At 39.6% G+C, this 24,759-nt stretch overlaps 1 protein-coding gene across 8 annotated transcripts in view; it reads right to left on the reverse strand.

Moving 5' to 3' along the window:
• MTA3 (metastasis associated 1 family member 3) overlaps window positions 1-24,759 on the reverse strand; it is a 176,568-nt gene that overhangs the window by 81,251 nt on the left and 70,558 nt on the right. For all 8 annotated transcript variants that reach the window (XR_009209970.1, XM_032178785.2, XM_032178783.2 and 5 more), the window contains exons 7-8: window positions 19,559-19,661; window positions 16,014-16,113 (exon numbers count right to left, since the gene is read on the reverse strand). Coding sequence is in view for 7 of the 8 variants with exons in the window: in XM_032178785.2 (XP_032034676.1) it covers window positions 16,014-16,113; window positions 19,559-19,661 (203 nt within the window). In the remaining variant the exon portion in view is untranslated. The remainder of the gene's footprint in view (window positions 1-16,013; window positions 16,114-19,558; window positions 19,662-24,759) is intronic.

Genomic DNA, 24,759 nt, shown 5'->3' on the forward strand with positions numbered 1-24,759 from the left:
ATGTAGTCTAATCTTACCCTTAAGAGCTTTACATGAATACAGTTTCTATAACAGAAGAGACAAAATCCAGCAGAGAAAATGTAGGGTAAATAAAGAAAATAAGCTAAGAAAAGACACAGTAACATAACACAGGACCAAAGACTTGTGGTTTATCAGTAAGATAATACAAATTTGAAATACCAGAGAAGTTTGAAAATATGAACAACTAATTGATTGTGACAGAAGGCGGAATAGTGATTTCCTAACTGGAGAGGAGCAGATGAGAAGCTGTTGAGATACTGGTAATGTTCTTTATCATCTAGTGGTGATTACACGAATATACACACAGGTAAAAATGTTTAAGCTGTGTAACAAACTGTAGGGCACTCTATATATGTTACCATATGTATTCCTCAATCTAAAATAAGAAAAAGAATTTTGAGGCTGGGTGCAGTGGCTCACACCTGCACTTTAGGAGGCCAAGGCAGGCAGACCACGAGGTCAGGAGTTTGAGACCAGCCTGGCCAACAGAGTGAAAGCCCATCTCTACTAAAACTACAAAAATTAGCCGGGTGTGGTGGCACGCGCCTGTAGTCCCAGCTGCTCAGGAGGCTAAGGCAGGAGAATCGCTTGAACTCAGGAGGCGGCTGTTGCAGTGAGCAGAGACCACACCATTATTGCACTCCAGCCTGGGTGACAGAGTGAGACTTCGTCTCCAAAAAAAAAGAAAAAATAAAAGAAATAGAAAAGGAATTTTGAAACTAAGCACTAAAAAGCTAAAAGTTGGCCAGGTACATTGGCTCAGACATGTAATCCCAGAGCTTTTGAGAGGCCCTGGGAGGCCAAGGCAGGAGTTCAAGACCAGCCTCAGCATTAATTTTTTAATTTTAAAATTTAATTAATTAAAAATTTTTAATTAGCTGGGCACAGTGTTGAGTGCCTATATTTAAAAAAAAAAGAAAGAAAACTAGGCCAGGTGCACTAGCTCACACCTCTAATCCCAGCACTTTGGGAGGCCGAGGCGGGCAGATGATCACGAGGTCAAGAGATCGAGACCATCCTGGCTAACATGGTGAAACCTCGTCTCTACTAAAAATACAAAAATTAGCCGGGCGTGGTGGCATGCGCCTGTAGTCCCAGCTACTCGGGAGGCTGAGGCAGGAGAATCGCTTGAACCCAGCAAGTGGAGGTTGCAGTGAGCCGAGATCGGGCCACTGCACTCCAGCCTGGTGACGGAACGAGACTCCGTCTCAAAAAAAAAAAAAAAGAAGAAAACTAAACTAAAAGTCTTCCCTCCAGATTAAATACTTTGCAAAGATACCATGTTTTCAATAGAGACACCAATACACATTGCACGATCCATTCAAATCTAAATTGTAAAAATCTTAAGAACCCAGCACAAGCTGTTCTCTCTGCCAAAAAGCAGTGAAGGTGTTGTCACATTTCATCTCATTCATAACAGATGGAGATGACAAAAAGAAGTATTTTAGGAGAAAGACTGACAAGGAAATCTTGGCAATGGAATTCTCATCTTTTGTTAAGCAGACCCACACTACGGGTAGATTGGACTATTGTTCAGCAAATATTCGCTCCCTCCCCCACACCTCCACAGCAGAGTATTCTTCCACTCTACTGATGTTGGGCTTGGCCATGTGACTTGCTTGGCAAATAGGATGTTAGGATATGTGACATAACTGAGCCTTGACAAGTGTTTGCACATTTGGCCTTGCCCTCTTGTGCTACTGACTTTTGTCCATGGAGGATGAGAAATACATGAGCAGATCTGGACCCAACCTATAGCTTGGCACCTACATCAGAGCCCAGTCTAGCTCAGCAGAATCCTAGACAATCTGCAGATGAGTGTTATCAGAAATCAATGCTTGTTGTTATAAGCCACTGAAATTTGGGCAGTGTAATAGATGTGTTTTCCTCTTTGAGAATAAAGAACTTAATTCACCTAGATGCCAAAAGTGTTGTGAATAAGACAGTCCTCAGCTGCTGACCTTTTTTGGAATTATTTCAATTCAAGAACAATTCATCGTGAAAGTCCACACACTCTTCCTGGAGCAACCTGCATCCAATAATGCAAGGCTGTAAAGGCCCAGCTTTTCACCCTGATCTGGGATGCCACAAATCAGCTAGAGTCAGCTGAGGCCTTCATTCAATTCTATCCACCTCCTCCCACTAGCCAATCCTGCCTCCTTCCCTTTTATTCCACAAGTGTTGATCCCAAGGGTAATCCCTAATAAATTTCTCACATAAAAACTGCTATCAGAATCTGCTTCCAGGGAACCCAACCTGTAAAATGCAGTATTATGACAACAGCTAACTGATACACATATACTATATTCAATACTAACTACAAATGCTCTGCAACTGATGGCTACGTCCCAACAAACTCATCATAGGTTGAAAATATCATAAGTCAAAAACGCATTTAATACCCTGATAAACCCATTGTAAAAAACAAAACAAAGCAGAAATTGTTAAGTTGAACATCCTAAGTCGAGGGCCATCCGTCCTGATTTGTTCAGTTACAATTTCACAAAAATTTCACATATATACCTCCTACAGGAATTACAGCATTCAGAATATCACATCTATTTAAAAATTAAGGACCACATGGTTTTTTTCCAAGCGGAGGAAGATTATAATAAACTCTCATGAGTAAACCTCAAACTGATATGGACAAAGTTTTTCATATGCAGGTCTGGTGCAGTGGCTCACACCTGTAATCCCAGCACTTTGGGAGGTCAAGGCGGGGGTGGATCGCTTGAGGTCAGGAGTTCAAGCCCAGCCTGGCCAACATGGCAAAACACCGTCTCTACTAAAAATACAAAAATTAGCTGGGCACGATGGCATGCGCCTGTAATCCCAGCTACTTGGGAGGCTGAGGCAGGAGAATCGCTTGAACCCGGGAGGCAGAGGTAGCAGTGAGCTGAGATTGCGCCATTGCACTCCAGCCTGGGTGACAGAGCCAGACTCTGTCTCAAAAAAAAAAAAAAAAAAAAGTTTTTTATATGTGAAAAAGTGTGCCATCCACTTTCAATTTTTGCTTTAATGCATAGATATAACAAAATCCCTCATCCAACAAACTTGCTAAGACTTAGCTGGCACTCACTCAAATCAACCTAAAAGACACCCTGAGTCATGTTCTTGTGCGTACTCACACCTTTTGATTACTTTTTTTTTTTTTTTTTTGGAGATGGTGTCTTGCTCTGTGACCCAGGCTAGAGTTCAGTGGCGTGATCTCGGCTCACTGCAATCTCCACCTCCCAGGCTCAAGAGATTCTCGTGCCTCAGCCTCCCAAGTAGCTGGGATTACAGGCGCCCACCACTATACTCGGCTAATTTTTTTGTATTTTTAGTAGAGATAGGGTTTCACCATGTTAGCCAGGCTGGTTTTGAACTCCTAGCCTCAAGTGATCCACCGGCCTTGGCCTCCCAAAGTGCTAGGATTACAGGCGTGAGCCACTGCACCTGGCCTATTTTTTAGGAGGACTTACTATGTTGACTCAGGCTGGTCTCAAACTCCTGGCCTCACGCTTTTAAGTGATCTTCCCACCTCAGCCTCCCATGTACCTGTGATTACAGGTGTACACCAACATACCTGGCTCTTTTTTATTATTATCACAAGAAAGCTACAGGGGACAATAGGTCACAGTGACCCCACGTCCCTAGATGTCATTTCCAAACTTACTATGAGCATAATTAAAAGTTATTGCCACCTGGCTGTGATTCTTGGCACAAACCAGACAAATACATGAAAACAACTGTGTGAAGACACTGGAGAACCAACACAGGCAAGGAGAGGTGATGATCCCTCTGAAAAGTGTAATAGTTGAGCTTCCACACTGACCTTGGCCTTTATCATGAGGGTATTTTCTAGACTGCTATATGGTGAAATCGAGCCAAACAGCAAGTTTCCTTTTTTACTAATCTGATGTGACAAGAATCAGACCTTGATGTTGCCAGAGTCAGTAAGGCCCAGGGAGCAAAATACTGGGGAGGATCCTATTCCAGGCCCTAAAAGAAATCTCAAGACATGGAAACAATTGATAGCACACATGTTCTCTGACCACACTCTCAAAGGCAATTAAAACAGGTAGATGAGCCACACTTCCTTCTTAATTAACTACAAGTTAAATTAAAAATTATAAGGCAAATTAGTAAATATTTAGAACCAAATGATAATAAAAATACTACATACTAAAAGATATGTGCTACAGCCAAGGTGATAATTAGAGGGACATTTACAATCTTTTATGTTTATCATGAAAAGTAATTTTATAAAGGTCTTAAAAAGGCTAGCAAAAGAATATTAAACCTAAAGAAAAGCAGAAGAAAATAAGAATAAAAATAAATAGAATATGTACCACCTTTTTTAATTAACAAAACTAAGTTCCCATTCTTTTAGATAACTAATAAAGAAACCTCAGGCAAAACAATCAAGAAAAAAAGGTTATGTGACATATATAAACAATAACAAGAATGAAAATCTATTTGTAACTACAAATACAGCAAACTGTTTAAAAATACTGTAAAAATGTGAACAAATTTGAAAATTTAGGGAGAAATATATAATCTCCTAGACGGACATAACTGACCAAAATGGACTTTAGTAGAATAAAAATTTATTCTAATTATAAATCAAATTATAACCATAACCCACACTGAAGGACATTCTACAAAATAAGTGGCCTGCACTCTTCAAAATACCATGGTCATAAAACACAAAGAAGACTAAGGAATCGTTCAGGAATGAAAGAGACTATGAAGATACAACAACTAAATGTCATAAGTGATTCACAAGGAAATCTTGGGCCAGAATTTTTTTTTTTTTTTTTTTGCCATAAAGAACATTACTGGGACAACTAACAAATCTGAATAAAGTCTCTAGATTAGACAACAGTACTGTAACAAGGTTAATTTCCTGAGTCCGATTATTATACTGAACTAATATATGAGAATATCCTTGGTTTTTATTTTTAGGAAATACTCTTTCAAATATTTAGCAGTAGAGGGACATTTATTTTGAAATTTTACTTTCAAACTGTTAATAACTAATTTTATATATATATATGTAGTGCTAGAGTTTATGGAAGGCCATTATTTTGGACTGAGCTCCTGCACTAGGCCTCAGCAGATCAGACTAGAAAGCAGTCACTTGTGCTTAGTGCCAAGATTCACAGCAACCAATCAGAAGGGGCCAGTTTATCTGGGTAGGCATAAGGAAGTCCCCTCTATTTTAAGGAAAGCAACTTTGAAACAACCAATCTGCTTCTTGTGCTCTGTTTCTGCTTTTCTTCAGCCCTTTTCTGTCTATAAAGCCAACCACCTCTGCTCAGCTCATCAGAATGCTTGTTCTACTTTATAGATAGAATAAATGAAAGCCAATTAGATGCTTAAACTAAATTCTATAATTTGTGTCATCTGACAATAAGAAGAATAATAAGGCAAATGTGGTAAAGATGGTAACAACTGGGGAATCTGGATGAAGTGAATACAGGAAGTCTCTGCACTTGTTTTTTGTATTATCACAAAAAACAAAGTTTTTTTTTTTTTTTTTTGAGACGGAGTTAAGCTCTTGTTGCCCAGGCTGGCATGCAATGGCGCAATCTCAGCTCACTGCAACCTCCACCTCCTGGGTTCAAGCGATTCTTCTGCCTCAGCCTCCCAAGTCGCTGGGATTACAGGCATGTGCCACTACACCCAGCTAATTCTTTGTATTTAGTAGAGATGGGGTTTCACCATGTTGGTCAGGCTGGTCTCAAACTCCTGACCTCAGATGATCTACCCGCCTTGGCCTCATGCCTGGATTACAGGCGTGAGCCACCATGCCCAGCAAGTTTTAAGAAATTATAACCACAAGCCTTCCACTAACTCACACTTGTAAATACAAATCTTTCCACAAATTATCCTAGACAAAGTTGCTAAAACAATTCTCTTTCTATTTCTCCCAAGTTCAAATCTACAGTGCTTTTCTGATGTTTCTATATTCATGTGAAATTTGTAAGAGAAAAAGTAAAAGGCTGTATTTACCCCAAAAATCTCATTAAAGCTTAAATTTAAAAGGAAAAGATGGATTAATAGACCATAAAACACACAAACAATTCTCCTAGGATAGTCTGCAGCGTCTCCACACTCATCTGTAGTAGATCATCAACAAAAAGACGTGTGTGTAATGTAGAATATTATTGCCTTGATGTATTTAGCAGGAAGAGAAATTTCGTGTTTCCTATTTTTTACTGCAGTGCTAGTCCATTAGCACTAATTCTAATTTTATAGCCTTAGAAACATGAACAGTACCCATGATAAGTTTTTCATGAGTTTTTATGTCCATTTTGAAGTCTAGATTTCTAACATAAGTTGATATCTAAAATGCTAATCAAAAGATTAATATTTTCTGGCCAAGCGCAGTGGCTCATGCTTGTAATCCCAGCACTTTGGGAGGCTAAGGTGGGCAGATCACTTTGAGGTCACGAGTTTGAGACCAGCCTGGCAAACATGGTAAAAACCCTGTCTCTGCTAAAAACACAAAAATTAGCCAGGGGGGCAGGGGTGCTTGTAATTCCAGATACTCAGGAGGCTGAGGCAGGAGAATCGCTTGAACCCAGAAGGTGGAGGTTGCAGTGAGCCAAGAACTAACCACTGCACTCATCCTGGGCGACAGAGCGAGACTCCCTCCCAAAAAAAAATCTGTATTTTCTGCTGTGGCTTCTAAACTATCCTCAATTCCCAGTACCCACAAGGCCCTAAATGAAACAAGACTCACAAACAAACAGAATGAAGTACATGATTCATGATTGATGGCTAGCATTTTTATAAAGCGTTAATATCTGAAGAATAATAATACTGTTCGGTCAACTTTCCCTCATCCAAAAAATAAATTGTTTTTTCTAAGTTATTCTTGATGGGAAATTTTTCTTTGGAAAAAATTATAGCTTGTTTTAAGGGGAAGATTATATGAAAGATTATATTAACCTTTGTTCACCACTTTTAACTCTTACAGTGACTTCTTGTAACAATTATATTAAATGGTATGGTTGGTTAATCATAGCCTAATTACCATATTCAAACTTGATAATCTAAAATAATAAATACGGCATGATAAAATACCTATCAGACAATCAATAAAGCTATAAAATCAGAAGTAAATGAGGGTCAACAAAGATTATGGGTGAAAAAGACAAATGCATCATTGTCGTTTTCTCAATAACAACTACTATTTATTGAGCTCTGACACTGTGCCAGATACAACTCTGAACACTTTACAAGTAATTATCTCAATTCATCCTCAAGTTGATGTCACGTGGGAACTCAGCGGCAGCCTTTTTCCGAGGCTGGAAGGTCGCAGGGGTCTTGTTCAGGACCCCGAGGCATTGCCTGCTCTCACTCCCAGTAAGGACAGGGCCTCTGTGGGGCCTTAAGAGCCAGGAGGGCCCAATGTTTGCAAACATTACCTAAAATGAAGGTACATAAACTGCTGAATAAATCAGTCAGGTGTCTTCCAGCCAACCTAAGCAGCTAATGTTGCAGACAGCTCTAAGCCCTCCACAGAATCCAAGGCCCCCAGAAAAAGAGCCCCAGAGGAGCTCCCAACTGCCTCTACTTTGAGGAGCCACTGCAGTTCCACTGAGTTCTGAATCCTTGGTTACACGTATCAGCAACTCATAAGAGTGTGGCTGCACTCCCTCTTCCTGCCCATCCATAATCTTCCTGCAGCGGAGCAAGTAGGTTTTATTATTACTACCACTGCTGATGAGGAAACTCAGACAAAGGTAGGTTAAGTAACTTGTGCAGGGCTAAATGGATCATACATGAGCTATAGATTGAGGGGGGAAAAGAATGAATCACAAAAATGTCTCCATTTGCACACACTTGTTCATAGCAGAGTTATTCACAACAGCCAAAAGATAGAGGCAACTCAAGTGTCCACTGATAAAGTAACATAATGTGGTATATACACACAATGGATTATTACTTAGCATTAATAGCTGGGAGTGGTAGCACATGCCTGTAGTTCTAGCTATTAATACTTGGTAGGCTGAGGTAGGAGGATCACCCGAGCCCAGGAGTTTGAGGCTGCAGTGAGCTATGATCACGCCACTGCATTCCAGGCTGAGGGACAGAGCAAGACTCTCTCTCTCTCTCTCTCTATATATATATATACACATCTATATATATATATATATATATACACACACACACACACACACGCACACACACACACACACATATAAAATTTTTAAATGATGGAAATTCTGACACACGGTATAACATTAATGAACTTTGAAAACATGCTAAGTGAAAATAAGCCAGTGATGAAAAACTTATCAGATGCTGAGAGCAGTCAAATTCATAGAGACAAAAAGTAGAAGGGTAGTGGCTAGGGGGCAGAGAGGATGGAGAGTTAGAGTTTAATGGGGATGAGGTTTCTGTTTGGGAAAATGAAAAAGTTCTAGAGATGGATGGTGGTAATAGTTACCAACAATGTGAATCTGTGTAATGCCAGAGTGAATCTACTTAATACATTTAAAAATGGTGAAAAGGAGTTTTGAAATTATAGTAAAATATATATAACCCAAAATTTAAGTGCATCACAGTGGGGCATGCTGGCATAAACCTATAATCCTAGCTACTCCTAGGGAGGCTGATGAAAGAGGATTGCTTGATCCCGGAAGTTCAAATCTGGCCTGGGCAACATAGCATGATCCCATCTCTTAAAAAGGGTGAGGGGTGTGCGGCAGCATGCATGGTATGCTTAAAACTTTCTACAGTGCATAGTGTTCAGACTGTGTGTATACAGCTCTGGGGATATAATTAGAATTCAAATACACATATATACATCACTCTTAGTGATGAGACACTCTCTATAAAACATTAAAATGCTTAAACAAAGGAACAGAAAACAATATATTGCAATGACCTATTTCAATAAGAACCTATGTCCCAGAGAAAGAAGCCAATTTACTCATTCTCAAATATTTAGTGAACACCTATATATATATGCCAGGCACTATGCTTGGTGCTGGGAATTCAATGGTGAGGAAAAACAGATGCAGTAACTACACTAAGGGATATAACAAGCTGGTATGCAGGGAATGGGAAGGAGAGAAAGAGACACAAAATAATCACAAAAATGAGTTTTTAATTATCGACCTGGCTCTCTACATAAGCACATCACAAAGCAACCTGCCCTAAACTGATGGATTAGCCAAGATTTGGTTTTAAAAAGAGTTAACTATGTAGGGCTATGAGAGCATCAGGGAAAAGGACCTGAATATGCAAGTCCTGTGGCAAGACACAAAACCAAAGGAAGGGTACAGCCTGGCTGGAGTCCAGAGGACGGAGGACTGTGTGGGCAAAGGGGCTATAGACAAAGGTCAGGCAAAACTCAATAGTTTTGTTGACTATAGTTCCAGTAATGATCTAAGTTTTAACCCTACATACAATTAAAAGCCACTAAAAGGATATAAGGTAGGAGGTAGCAAAATAAAATAAAAGTTATACTTTGTTTTGTTTTGTTTTGTTTTCAGATGGAGTCTCGCTCTGTCGCCCAGGCTGGAGTGCAGTGGCACGATCTCAGCTCACTGCAACCTCCGCCTCCCGGGTTCAAGTCATTCTCCTGCCTCAGCCTCCTGGGTAGCTGGGACTACAGGTGCGTGCCACCACACCCAGCTAATTTTTTGTATTTTTCATAGAGACGGGGTTTCACCGTGTTAGCCAGGATTGTCTCAATCTCTTGATCTCATGATCCACCCGCCTCGGCCTCCCAAAGTGCTGGGATTACAGGTGTGAGCCATGGCGCCTGGCCAACAGTTACACTTTTAAAAGATCAGATATAACATAGAAATCAGAGGTGTTTCAGGACATAATTTCCTCCCTCCTAAATCAACACAGCTTGGCCTTTCTCAGAACCAGACCTGGCATTAGGCAACCTAAATTTCTAGTCCTGATTATGTCACCAATTAAATGTGAGTCCTTATACAATGTATTGTTTTGTCCCTTGGGCTCACCACCTGTAAAACAGTCTTCTCTGGAAGGCGCATCAGGCTCCGAACTAACTCAAAAACTTCTTTTTCTTTTATTCTTACCCCTCCTCCCCAAATTATTTAGTCTTCGAAGTCCAGGCAAAAGTGATAAGCCAGTACCTTCACTTTGCCAGGTCTAAGGCTTCGTTCCAGCAATAGCTCCCTCACAATGCTCGTGACATTTTGCTCTTCAAGCCAGAGGGTGCAGACCTTGCTCTGGCCAACACCACCAAACAGGGAGTCAGAGGCTGGAACTTCCATCAACTAACTCACTGCCACTTACTAACTAATTCAGGATTTCCTTGGTTCTAAGAAATTTTGTTCCCAGGGAGGTGATGGTAGAAAGGATCAATGTAAGTACTGTAAACCTACTTTTTCTTTTCAATTAATTAATTTATTTATTTTATTTTATTTTATTTTTTTGAGAGGAATCTTGCTCTGTCACCCAGGTTGGAGTGCAGTGGCACACTCTCGGATCACTGCAACCTCTGCCTCCCTGGTTCAAGCGATTCTCCTGCCTCAGCCTCCCAAGTAGCTGGGACTATAGGCACGTGCCACCACATCCAGCTAACTTTTGTATTTGTAGTAAAGATGGGGTTTCACTATGTTGGCCAGGCTGGTCTCGAACTCCTGACCTCAGTTGACCCACCTGCCTCGGCCTCCCAAAGTGCTGGGATTACAGGCGTGAGCCACAGTGCCCAGCCCGATACTCTTCTTTGTATATTGTATAAAATGCATCTTATATTTTAACAAAACGAGTGAAATCTATAAAGCCCCCATGGCTTCAATGTTTTTTAACAATTATGAATCTTATATATTTTAGATTAGCAGTGTTTGAAATTCACAGCTCAACTATATTCATAACAGATTTCAAAATGAGGAAGTGAGAACTACTGATGTGCAAGCAGCTTAATTACCTGCTCCCAGTACATTATTGGTGATTTGACAAGTAGCATAAATTGTCTTGGATAAATCGATGTCAGATTAGGAATGCTGATAGCCTGTTGAAGTCCTCAGAAGAAAAGTCACAAAGAAAATCACTTAGGAAGGGCTATCAGGTTTCAGCAGTTCCACAACCCTGCCCTCTCTGCAGGCCTCTTAAAGAGGCCTTCAGATCCATGGTTTGATCACCTAATTAAAAAAAAGGTGCTAAGGCAATCAGAATAGGACCATAATTAGTAGGGAACGGTGGCAGACGCCTGTAATCTCAGCTACTGGCTGAGGCAGGAGACTGAAGCAGGAGAAACACTTGAACCCAGGAAGCAGAGGTTGCAGTGAGCCAAGATCATGCCACTGCACTCCAGCCTGGGCAACAGAGCAAAACTCTGTCTCAAAAAAAAAAAAAAAAAAGGTGGGGGGGTGAGGAGGTAGTAGGACCATAAATACTCAAAGAAAAGAATTTGACTCCCCAAATTCAACTGAATGATGAATCCATTTTCATTTAATGGTACAAAACAACCAATGAACCTTTCATATGTTCTTTTTGGGAAACAATCTGCAAAGCTCATTATCAACATACTAATAATTAATTTTTAACCATACTACTCAATTTTATAAATGCCTCAGGATCTAAGAGTCTAAGTAAAGCTGAACCTAGAGCAGTATAAGAAGGAAACCATGGTATTTAAATGTTGCAAACAAAAGAACACATCTTCTTCAGTGCTGCCTCAAAGAAAGACAATAATGACACTTAAATCCAAGTCATTCTAACAAAAATGAGGTGGAAGGGTGGATAGAAGAGGTAATCTGATAGAGGAGAGATAACTACTCAGTAGGAATCAAGTGCAGATCCAAACCCTATCTCTGAAACCAGCTATACAAACATGACAAAACACCACTTCCTGAGCCTCTGAGCCTACTTCTGCTTTAGAAAATAATTACAGTAATAAATAACTAGAAAGAATATATGTGATACAAAAGTAATTGGACCTCAAAATTACTAAGCTTCGGAATGGAAACAAAACAGGAGAGATAAAAAACACTGAAGGGTATGAAGGTGACTTCCTAGAAGGAGCATAAGAGGCCAGTATTACAGAAAACACACATAAAATGATTATTTATGAAACAGTCTTACTCTGTTGCCCACATTGGGATGATCATAACTCACTGCAGCCTCGAACTTCTGGGCTCAAGGGATCCCTCCACCTCAGCCTCACGAATAGTTGGAACTACAAGCACTCACCACCATGCCTGGCTAATTTGTTTTGTTTTGTTTTGCAGAGACAGAGTCTTGTTATGTTGCCTAGGCCTGTCTCGGACTCCTGGCCTCAAGTGATCATCCTGCCTCAGCCTCCCAAAGTATTGAGATTACAGGCATAAGCCAGTATACTCGGCCATAAAATGATGTTTAAACGAATTAAGGTATATAGGTAGAATCCTCTTTAAAATGCTTTTTTAAAATATCACCTTCACTGACAACAAATACCAAACCTCTAAAACTGCCCTCTCCCAAAAGAAATTCACCTGCTGTCCTGCACGTTCACCAGCAGTGGGAAGCAGAGAGCTGCTGCAGCTGTGAATCAAGAGCCCACACAGGCCCTCTGTACCTAAGGCAAGTCAGCCCAGCTGCCAGGAGAACTCTCCACCATCTCAGGAACAAGCTTTTCCACCTGCGCACTCAAGCAGGGACCACATCCCCAGTTATAATCTGAGAAGCAGTATCTCATTAGAATAGTGTTAAACTACAAGGAACTGGTTACATAAATAATAGTTTACCTATATAAGATCATGCAACATTAGGGAAAAACTAAGTTCTTGCAATGATTTTTTAAAAGGTATTTATATCTGGCCAGGCACGGTGGCTCACACCTGTAATCTCAGCACTCTGGGAGGCCAAGGTGGGCGGATCATGAAGTCAGGAATTCGAGACCAGCCTGACCAGCATGGTGAAACCCCGTCTCTACTAAAAATACAAAAATTAGCCAGGTGTGGTGACATGCGCCTGTAATCCCAGCTACTCGGGAGGCTGAGGCAGGAGAATCGCTTGAACCCAGGAAGCGGAGGTTGCAGTAAGCCGAGATCACGCCACTGCACTCCAGCCTGGGCGACACGGCGAGACTCTGTCTCAAAAAAAAAAAAAAAAAAAAAAAAAAAAAGTATTTATATCATATAGTTAGGGAAAACATGGGGGCAGTGGAGGTCGTTTAAAACAGTTAAGAAGAAAGTTCACATAAGACTTAGTTATCAAAATGTACTAAAATGTGGTGCTTGCACAGGGAAAAATAGATCCACAAACAAAAGAGAATAGATTAAAAGTCTATAAACAGGGCTAAGTATATCTAGGAACTTAAAATATCATAAAGGGGCATTACAAATCATGAAGAAACAAATTCAATAAGTGGTATTGGGACAATTAATTTAATATATGAGAAAAATTAGATCCCTACCTCACTCTATTCACAAAATTAAAGTCTATATAGATTTACAGTCCTAAATATGAAGAAAACTTTAAAACCATTAGAAAAAACAGGACACAAGAAATATATAAATTTATATATATAAATATAACTCTAGTTATAGCCTAAAAACTCACACACATGCTCACAAAGGGATATGTGTGAAATTTTCAACATAGCATTATGAGTAACACAGCAAAAGAAAAATGTTTTGAAAGCACTCCAGATGTTCACTGGTAACAGAATACATAAATAATGTTGTGTAGTATTATATGAAAGAATATTTGAAATAATACAAAGCAGTTAAAATGAATGAACTGTGTTTATATTTATTAACATGGCTAGATCTCAATAATGGGCAAATGGCAAGTGTTACACAATAAATTTAAGCATATGCAAAAGAATATGTTGTTTTGGATAAATAAATAATACAACTATAAAAACACAGACTACATACATAGCAGATCTGTTATAGTGGCTAGCTCTTGAATGGAGGCAGAGGTAAAGGGAAATAGGACTCAGAAGGGAATATTAGAGACTTCAACATTAACTATAATGGTTGAAAAAAAGTTTTTTAATCTGAAGAACCAAAATATTAACATTTGCTTTAGGTGGACTTATATGGAGTTTTATTACATTATCCTCTATACTATTCTGTAATTTGCTATTATTACGTATAATGCATAAAAAAGGGCTTAAAGAAAACAAAACAGTAAGAACATTCTACTCTGGGTAATGAGAACAAAGCTTTTTCTGGCTGCTGCTGTACTATTTTTTAATTTTTCATAACAGATATACATTAATTTTTAAATGGAGCAAAAATCGCTTTGACCAGGAAAAATGTATACAGGTAGTTATTAGATTCCACATAGTTCTGGTTCACATAAATATCTTTTTTTTTTTTTTTTTTTGAGACAGGGTCTCACTCTGTTACTCAGGCTAGAGGGCAAGTGGCATGAGCATGATCTCAGCTCACTGCAACCTCTCCCTCCCAGGCTCAAGCAATCCACCCAACTCAGCCTCCCAAGTAGCTGGGAATACAGGCACATGCCACCACACCCAGATAATTTTTGTATTTTTTTGTAGAGACGGGGGTTTCACTATGTTGCCCACCTTGGTATCAAACTCCTGACCTCAAGCAATCCACCGGCCTCAGCCTCCCAAAGTGAAATATCTGATTTTTAAAGTTCTTGCAAACATGACATCTGTACTCTTGCTTCTCTGATAAAATATTCTCGAAGCTCTAAACAACTAAAATACAAACTCATTTTGGAGATCCTAAAATTGGGGGTAAAATATTAATGTCCCAATGGAGAAAACAAAACTTTCTTTTATAAACAATTCTAGTCTTTGAGAAAGGACAAGGCAAGGAGTTCCACAGCTTTAGTCACAATCTGTAATTGTACAGAAGTACACAAAATGCATAAGAAACAAGGCTGGGAGCAGTGGCTCACACGAGTAATCCCAGCACTTTGGGAAGTCAAGGCAAGAGGACTGCTTAAAGCCAGGAGGAGTTCAAGACCAGCCTGGGCAATAACATAGTAAGACCCTGTCTTTATTTTTAAAAAATAGATTAAATTTTTTAAAAAAGAAAGTAAAAAAACAAATCTGATGTGTATTCCTCTATGAGTTCTTATATTACCAAAATAAATATTTTATGAAAAGCATTTCAAATTGGCATTATAATGAGACAGTTAAAAACCTATATTGTATTCCATTTCATTAGAAAACAATATTGAAACTTTTGTTATATGTAATGAATACTGGTCAAATAACCTCATCAAAGCTCAGTTTTCTCATGTGTAAAATGAGCATCCTACCACGCCTATCACAAGGGGTAATAGGAATCAAATACAGTAAGTAACTTCAATCAGCAAAAAACTCACAAGTCCACTTTTCCGGAGTGCAGAGAAAGCAGTAAGTGCCAGGTCCCATGCCTGACCACAGCAGCCATTAGTGGTAAAATTAAACTGAATATAAGAAGCTTCATTTGATCACCAAAAGAAAAAAGTAAATAGATTTAAAAGATACCAACTATAATGTAATAAAATTATGTAAGAAAATAGCCCCTCTGGCCAGGTGTGGTGGCTCATGCCTGTAATCCCAGCACTTTGGAAGGCCGAGGGGGGGGGGCGGATCACAAGGTCAGAAGTTTGAGACCAACCTGGCCAACATGGTAAAACCCCGTCTCTACTAAAAATACAAAAATTAGCTGGGTGTGGTGGCGTGTGCCTGTAATCTCAGCTCCTCAGGAGGCTGAGGCACGAGAATCACTTGAACCCAGGAGGCAGAGGTTGCAATGAGCTGAGATCGTGCCACCGCACTCCAGCCTCGCGACAGAGCAAGACTCCATCTCCAAATATATAAAGAAAGAAAAAAGAAGAAGAAAACAGCCCCTCTTTCTAATGAACAGACACAAAAAACTCTCAACTCACAGACGAGTGTTATCATAACCCAGTTAACCAAGTAACCAAGCCAAATCAACCTAGCAGTCAGGAAGGCTAAGAGCCCAGAAGCTCCCGGTCTGCCGTATTGCCACGATGGCTTTAAAATTAAACAAGTAACAGAAGCATAAATACCCACAAAATTTCAAACCATATCTTACCAAGGTGATGTCTCGGGAAGCTGCAGCAGCACTCATATGCAAACTAGGCTGCCTCACAGAACTGCTGCAATCCAGGGCTCTGGCAAATGTCCCAACAGCACTGAATAAACCACAAACACAATAAGGAAAAATTAAGTATCTGTTTTGGTTTGTTTTTTTTAATGTTTTAAAAAACACATATGGATAGTAAATAAAAAACCGTAAAAGAAAAGGCAAAAACAAGTTTCTGAATGAGAATCAAACATCAAATAAAAAAAATTTTCACTCTATAAGATATAATAATTGACAAGCCAATTTACTATAAACAGGTCGTTATCACGAAATCAAGAAAAAAATAGCCTGTGGAGGGGGGAAAAAAGAAGGAAAGGGAAGCTCTGTTATAACATGTCAGGGAGTAAAACATTTGGTATTCAAATTGGCTCAAAAAATAAAAAGTCGGCTGCAGAGTTTGGCTATTATAGCAAAGCAAGTTTTGACTAGTTTTTAAGCCCAAATTGTGAAACTCAGTAACATTTTTTCCCCCAATATATCATTAACTGTAGCAACAACCCCTTCCTGTGAGGATTCAACATGAAACAGATTTCTACTAAAATCTCATTTAAAAAGAAATTACCATAATGCTGACTTTAATGATCTGGAAGTCCTTCCAATATGTAAGAAACCCTAACCTTAAGACATACAGCACAAAATGAAGACTCACTGCTTTTCCTGTCTGTATTTCAAACATATTTGCTACCGAAGAGATTTTTCATTTTTATTATTTTTATTTGTTGAGACAGCGTCTCACTCTGTCACCCAGGCTGGAGTGCAATAGTGTGATCATAGCTCACTGCAGCCTCAACTTCCTGGGCTCAAACAATCTTCCCACCTCAGCTTCGCAAGTAGCTGGAATACAGGCATGCACCACCACGCCCAGCTATTTTTTTTTTTTTTTTTTGGCTAATTAAAAAATCTTTTTTGTAGACAAGGCCTCCCTATGCTGCCCAGGCTGGTCTCAAACTCCTGGGCTCAAGTGATCCTCCCGCCTCGGCCTCCCAAAAGTTTTGGGATTACAGGCATAAGCCATTGTGGTTGACCCCTAAGGAAGAAATTTTATAAATATTTTAATTAAAATACAACAAACATGTTGAAAAGCACACAGTGTACAGACAGTTACTGTAAAGTGAACACATGCATGCCACCAACATACAGTTCAAGAAAGAACATGACCACAACCCAGAGGCTTCTCAAGCTCCTTTCCACAGGGAACCACCACCCTGGATTATAGCACCACAGATTAGTTTGGCTCAAATAGAATCACGCAGCTGGACATTATGTCCAGCTTCTTTTGATTAAAATTACGTTTGTGGATTCATCCATGTTGTTAGCTACAGCTGTATTCACTCATTTTTCCCTGTTACGCAACATTCTGTTGTACGACGTCTCATCCCCACCACCACTCTACTGCTGATAGACATTTCGTGTTGTTTCCAGTTTGGGTTACTATGAATAGTGCCATAAATCCATTTGTATACGTATCTTTTGGTGCAAAGGTGTATGCATTTCTGCTGCATAGATATTTAGGAGTGAAACTTAAGAGATTTTGTGTTAGATGACAGCAAACAGTATTCCAAAGGAGCTGTACCAATTTACACCCCCACCAGCAGGATATGAGAGTATTGGTTCTAAATCTTGATCAATGCTTAGCACTGTCAGTCTTTAAAATTTTAACCATGCTGGTGGATTGGCAGTGGTATTTGACTGTGGTCTTAATTTGTATTTAGAAGATCTTTTTTTTTTTTTTGAGACAGAGTCTTGCTCTGTCGCCCAGGCTGGAGTGCAATGGTGTGCTGGCTCCCTGCAACCTCCGCCTCGCAGGTTCAAGCGATTCTCCCACCTCAGTCTCCCAAGTAGCTGGGATTACAGGCACCCACCATTATGCCCAGCTAATTTTTTTTGTATTTTTGTAGAGAAGGGGTTTCACCATATTGGCCAGGCTAGTCTTGAACTCCTGACCTAAGGTGATCTGCCTGCCTTGGCCTCTCAAAGCACTGGGATTACAGGTGGCGTGAGCCACTGCGCCCAGCCCTTTTTTTTTTTTAAGAGATGAGGTCTTACTATATTGCCCAGGTTGGTCTTGAACTCCTGGACTCAAACAATCCTCCTGCCTTGGCCTCCCAAAGTGCTGGGGTTACATGCATAAGCCACCAATCCCAGCCTAGAAGATTATTTTTTAAAACAAATATTGAAACCAAAAACATACTAGTAACCAACTCCTTGGTGTCCTTCATGCTGGCTTTGAAGGGAAACACACAGCCCTTGGCAATCAGAAAAATGAGAACACGGAATACAAATCAAATTTGAAAACGGCAATGTCTCCTAATCAATCCCCAATCCAGACAGCCTGTCTGGAGATTCTAGACCAGTATTCTGTACTCAACAAGGCGCCACAAGATTGGCCCCTTCACAATGCTCATCAAGTGTCTCCATCCAGTCACTTAGTAGTTAGGTGATGGGCTCTGGACTCCAAATGCCTGGCCACCAATAAAAAGTAGGATCGTCCATGGTGACTGGCTCTATGAACAGTGGTATCTAAGGATGAGCCAAGACTATTTTTTCCTCTGTATTGCGAAATAAGTTCAACACAAAATCAGACAATAACATAATGAAGACCCTTGCATCCACTGTCCAGATCTAACTCATATTAATATTTTGCCATGTTCGGTTCATTCTTTTAAAAAATAAATATTATAAATTTGTTAGAGTTCCCTATATATACTCCTAGATCATATATACTACATATACCCATTTAATGTATTTAAAAATCCACTAATAAAATATTGTTTTGTACACAAACATTTTATAAATAATTACTGTGTATGCACATAAATGATCACATGGTATATACCCTCAACATTATTTGTGATGTTTATCTCTTTGCTACATATAGCTTTAATTCATTCAATTGCCATAAAGTAATATTTCACTATATGAGTATACCTCAGTTCATTCATCAATTGCTTGCTGATGTACTTTTACTGTTATCATTTTTTAAGTAAAAATAAAATTCTGTCCCATTCATTCTCTTAAGAAAAGGGGAGGAAGGAAGCAAGCCAGCCAGGTAGCCAGGCTGAAAGCTCTAAAGGCAAAGTGCTATGCTTAGCAACAGGCCTTACTCACACATGGATGCGGTGAGCGAATTCCAGGTGCACATTCTTATTGACACCGGAATAATCCACGTCCAGAGTAAAGCCATGTCAAGTAAAAAGGATGACTCTTTTCATTAAGGATATGGGACTTCAGGTATTTTCTTCAGGTATAAAGAATTTCTTCTTTATGCTCTTCTGTTTTCTTAATCAGTAAAAATTAATACAACTATTTTCATTTAAAACAGAAATTAAGAAATTTAGGAAGCAGCATAATGTATTGAGCTTTCTTACCTAACTAAAAAAAATAATACAATCAGTGGGGGGAAAGCAGAATTCAAAGAAATAAAAATACATATACCTATGAATTCTTTTATATAAAGAAATGTATTGACTCAATAATGCCATACTCGTACTCACCGTGCTACAACTAAAAACTGGTCAATCTGTCGATCCGTAAGTGGGCTATTTGGATCCCAAACTTTAACTTCCAATTTTGACTGTTCCCTCTCATCTGATTCTCCTGTCCAAAAATAAATAAAATGGAGTCTTGTTACTGACAAGGCATACCGTCTCATACCACTGATGACAACTGTCACCACAGCATTAGAAATGTTTACGTGTAAGGTAAGTGCCCATAGTTTTGGCATATTCTTTCAGACGCAGATGTACAACACCTCGTTAAAGTGAACACTGATGATAATGACACCAAACTAACCAAAAGGTATCTTCATTTAGTCCTTAATGTTTATTTCTGGAGTAGCTGTATGTGAGAGGCAGTAAGTGCCATGCTAAGGGACATAAAGATGAAAAAGCAACAGGCTGGGTGCGGTCGCCCGCACCTGTAATCTCGGCACTTTGGGAGGCCGAGGTGGACAGATCACTTGAGGCCAGAAGTTTGAAACAAGCCTGGTCAATATAGAGAAATCCTGTCTCTACTAAAAATACGAAAATTAGCCGGGTGTGGTAGCAGGCGCCTGTAATCCCAGCTACTGGGGAGGTTAAGGCACGAGAATCGCTTGAACCCGGAAGGTAGAGGTTGCAGTGAGCTGAGATTGCGCCACTGTACTCCAGCCTGGGTGACAGAGTAAGACTTTGTCTCAGAAAAAAACAAAGAAAGAAAGAAAGCATCACTCCACAAGATGCTTAAACTATGCATAAATACATATGATATAAACCAAATAAACAGAATAAGAGACACATATTAATAGTTATAGCATAAGAATCTGAAAAGTAGAGAAATCATTTCAAGCTAGGTAAGAAACAATGTCATGAAGGAGATGGCATTTCTGCTAAGAACTAAAGCACCAGCAGGGGAAGATTTTTTAAAAAAGAAATGAGAACATGAACAAAATCACGGGGCATTAAAACGTCATAGAAAAGTAGCTCATAATGTCTGGAGTACTTTATGGAATGAGAGAAGATAGCTAAGAGAAGTGGGTTATGAACACATTACTGAAGATCCTACATAGATGTTTTTCGAAGAGATTTTATTTGGAGGTAATGAGAAGCCCTTGATTTTTCTGGTAAGGGAGTGACAAGAGCAGAACTAAACTTCAACTTTCAAAGCTAGTCACGGTTTATAATTTCCTCTGCAGAGATACCTGATAGAGAGAGACATAGCAGCCTCCTTTAAGAGTGCCCTCACAAGTAATGAGGGGCTGAAACATGGTTATGAGATTGGTAATAGAGCACAAAGAAAGGAGATTTGGGAATGTCAGTGACAGACTGGATGTAGAGTGTAGATTTCAAGTTTTGTGAGCTGTACTCACAGCATTGGCATTCGTAGAAAGAAGGAGGCTGGGCGTGGTGGCTCACACCTATAACCCCAGCACTTTGGGAAGCTGGGGCAGGAGGATTACTTGAGACCAGAAGTTCAAGACCAACCTGGGCAACACAGTGAGACCCCAACTCTACAAAAAATAAATAAAATTAGCCGTGTGTTGTGGCATATGCCTGTAGTCACAGCTACTCAGGAAGCTGAGGTGGAAAGGCTGCTTCAGCCCAGGAGGTCCAAGCTGTAGTGAGCCATAATCATACCACTGCATTCTAGCCTGGGTGTCACAAAACAAAACAAAAAAAGATACACAAACAGGAGGTAAGGGCCAAGAGAAGACTGGCAATAATGCCGAATGCTTTGCTTTAGAATGTCTCACAAAGAGATAACCATTGAACAAGAGTCAATGTTAGGACAAATGATTGTAATGAAAAGTAGACTTGGGAGCCAACGGAATTTTGATTTATAGCTATGGATTCTTACTAGAATAAGAGCTCTTTAATGATAGGGACTGCTGGCCGGGCGTGGTGGCTCACGCTTGTAATCCCAGCACTTTGGGAGGCCGAGGCGGGCGGATCATGAGGTCAGGAGATCGAGACCACGGTGAAACCCGTCTCTACTAAAAATACAAAAAAAAAAAAAAAAATGATAGGGACTGCTTTTGGCTTTGTTTTGCTTTTGATCACTGCATCTATAACATTAGGCTTGCAATGGCTGACATAATACTCTGAAGCTGAACATTCCCCAGTGACTGACAAACCCAGGCTGTGGGCCGCCTAGGATAAGAGCAAGCAGGTATCAATGGAAAGGAGAGGACAGAAGCAGGCATTCCATCTGCAGCCTCTTAAGTCAGGTCACTGTTGTTAGGTTAAAGACCTGCCCATTCTGTCCCTGGTTCAAAGGCAGGTAACCAGAGAGCCAACTGCCAACCCCAATATAAAATGACATAAAAAGAGTACAGCAGAGCTAGTACTAGGCCAAAAAGATCTAAGGTTTGAAAGGACTTCATTCTTTGTTTTGTTTACAATTCTTAGCATGCCAAGACAAGACACTCAACATTAGGTTCATTTTTAAAGACCAGTTAAAAATCAAAAAGTTGCAAGCCACATGAAACTTGAGAATGGAGAATGACATGATTAACCTGCCTATGTCTTTTTAAAAATAATTTAAATAAGGATAGACAGTAGTGGTAAAACATTTGAAATCTACATTTTAAATAACACACAAGAAATGATGTTGCTATTCAGTTTTAAGCCCCTTCTGTTGTATACTCCTGAACATAAGACTACAATTGATGTTTATTTTTCAAATTCAAGTCAGTTAAATTGATAAATTTTAATTCCACCCATACAGTCTGCAGCATATAGCAGAAGTAAGACTTAGAAGAATTCTAAATAAATTCACTGTAAACAATAATAAAACACTCTTGAAAGCATTTAAACTAACACCAAAAACATAGACAATCATGGGCTGAGAAGAAAGATAGCAAGAAGAACAAAAAAATATAGAAATTCTCTATATCAAGCGATCATTTCAAACTAAGAGGAGACTCTCATTTTGAATAGACCAAATAATTACATTCATATCGGTTTGATCACTTCTTCACATGGAAAAAACTTTTAAAAAGCTCTTGAATGAACTTATTTAGAACTTTTATAATTAAATTTTTTTCAGCTACGCTAGCAACAATCTTTGGAATGGCCCTGGTAACAATGGAATGAGCCAAAAACTGAACCAAGATTAATTCCATGTTAATGTTCATTCCAGTCTCTATAATAATCTCCCCTTCCTCCTCCACGTATGATAATCTGGGCAATTCCAATCTGCTCAAGTGCCATATCATCAAAAAACACAGACCATGATGATCTCCCCTAACCTCTAAATTCCTACAAATGTATTTCCCAACTAAATGTGTGATTGTATACAGCTTCCTATTTTCGCTTCATTTAATTTTGAAGAAATGTAGACCCAGCAACTATTTTAAATGTTAGCCCTAACCCTCCAGTTATATTTTTAAATCTCTACAAAATACTGACAAAGTACTTCTTAAGAATTTTGAGCACAAAGTGTTGTTCAAATACTCTGAAGAACTAAGGATTCCTAAAGGCCCTTTCTTAGGCCATTTGAAACAATCTTTGTTCCAAATACCATACGTTTTCTTTGCACCAGCCATCAGAGTACTATACTTTTTATATTATATGTAATTCAGAAACACACAAGGATGTCTTTTATCACCGTTTTTGCTCAATATTGTTCTGAAAGTTCTGGCCAACATATTAAGTTATGAATCAAAAGAATAATAAGTTACTATAATTTTTTAAAGTCACATTCATTTTGACAATAAAAATATAAAACACTAGGAAATAAAGTTGGAGATTTTACATAAAGAAATTTCAAAATCTTCAAAAGAAGATCAGATGATTTGAGTAAATAAAAAAGCAAGGCCAGGGTGCAGTGGCTCACATCTGTAATCCCAGCACTTTGGGAGGCCAAGGTAGGAGGATCATTTGAGGCCAAGAGTTTAAGAGCAGCCTGGTCAACACAGGGAGACCCAGTTTCTACTTCAACTGATATCAAGAAGTGAGGTAAAACCAGAATATTTCACCTGAAAATATACTTCTTCAGCATATTTCCAGATGGCTATTCTGAGATCAATAAACACAAGATTAGCCAGCCCTGAAAGGCTGTCTTTTATGGGGGGAGATCTGCATATGTAGAGGAAATCTACACTAGTGAAGTAAACCGCAAATGCAAACAGGATTTCTCTGAGGCCCCTTTAAATGAACCTAAGAAAGACTAACTTACAGGAAAAAGAGACCAAAGATCTGACACAGACACTTCACCCCAAGCTACACCTTTCTGAGGGCAGCTTGGAGATTACCTCGGAGGTTCATCCACATAACCAGGCAGCAATGCAGCCTTTGCTAGCCCTGCTCTCGCGTAACCTGTGTCACTAACTCCCTTCACCCTACTCTTTTTTTTTTTCTTTTTTTTCTTGTTGCCCACGCTGGAGTGCAATGCCATGATCTCGGCTCACTGCAACTTCCATCTCCCGGGTTCAAGCCATTCTCCTGCCTCAGCCTCCCGAAGTAGCTGGGATTACAAGTGCCCACCACCACGACCAGCTAATTTTTTTGTATTTTTAGTTGAGACGGGGTTTCACCATGTTGGCCAGGCTGGTCTTGAACTCCTGACCTCAGGCGATCCACCCAACTCAGCCTCCCAAAGTGCTGGGATTACAGAAGTGAGCCACCACACCCGGCCTTTTTTTTTGAGACAAGGTCTCGCTCTGTCACCCTGGCTGGAGTACAGTGGCGGACAACCACAGCTCACTGCAGCTTCAACCTCCTGGGCTTATGTGATTCTCCGGCCTCAGCCTCCCAAAATAGCTGGGCCTACAGGCACGCACCACAATGCCCAGCTAATTTTTTATATTTTTAGTAGAGATGGGGTTTCACCATGTTGGCCAGGCTGGTCTCGAATTCCTGACCTCAAGTGATCCGCCAGCCTCAGCCTTCCAATTCCTAAGCGCTGGGATTACAAGCATGAGCCACCATGCCCAGCACCAATTCCCTACTCTTTTGGTAATCTCAGGATGGCAGTATTAAAAACTTCCATCATCTGGCCCTTCTTTGAGTCTCACAGTGTTTATATTTAAGTGTTTTTATAGAAGAGTCAAAAAGTTAAAAAAAAAATAAAGTTGAGCAAGCTAATTTATTACTGAAGATAATTTTTAAATAAAATTAGTATAGCCTAAGTGTACAGTGTTTATAAAGTCTACAGTAATGTCCTAGTCCTTCACATCCACGTACCACTCACTCACTGACTCACCCAAAGCAACTTC

This window comes from Hylobates moloch, unplaced genomic scaffold (genome assembly GCF_009828535.3).
Source record: "Hylobates moloch isolate HMO894 unplaced genomic scaffold, HMol_V3 SCAFFOLD_15, whole genome shotgun sequence".
Classification (NCBI taxonomy): Eukaryota; Metazoa; Chordata; class Mammalia; order Primates; family Hylobatidae; genus Hylobates; species Hylobates moloch.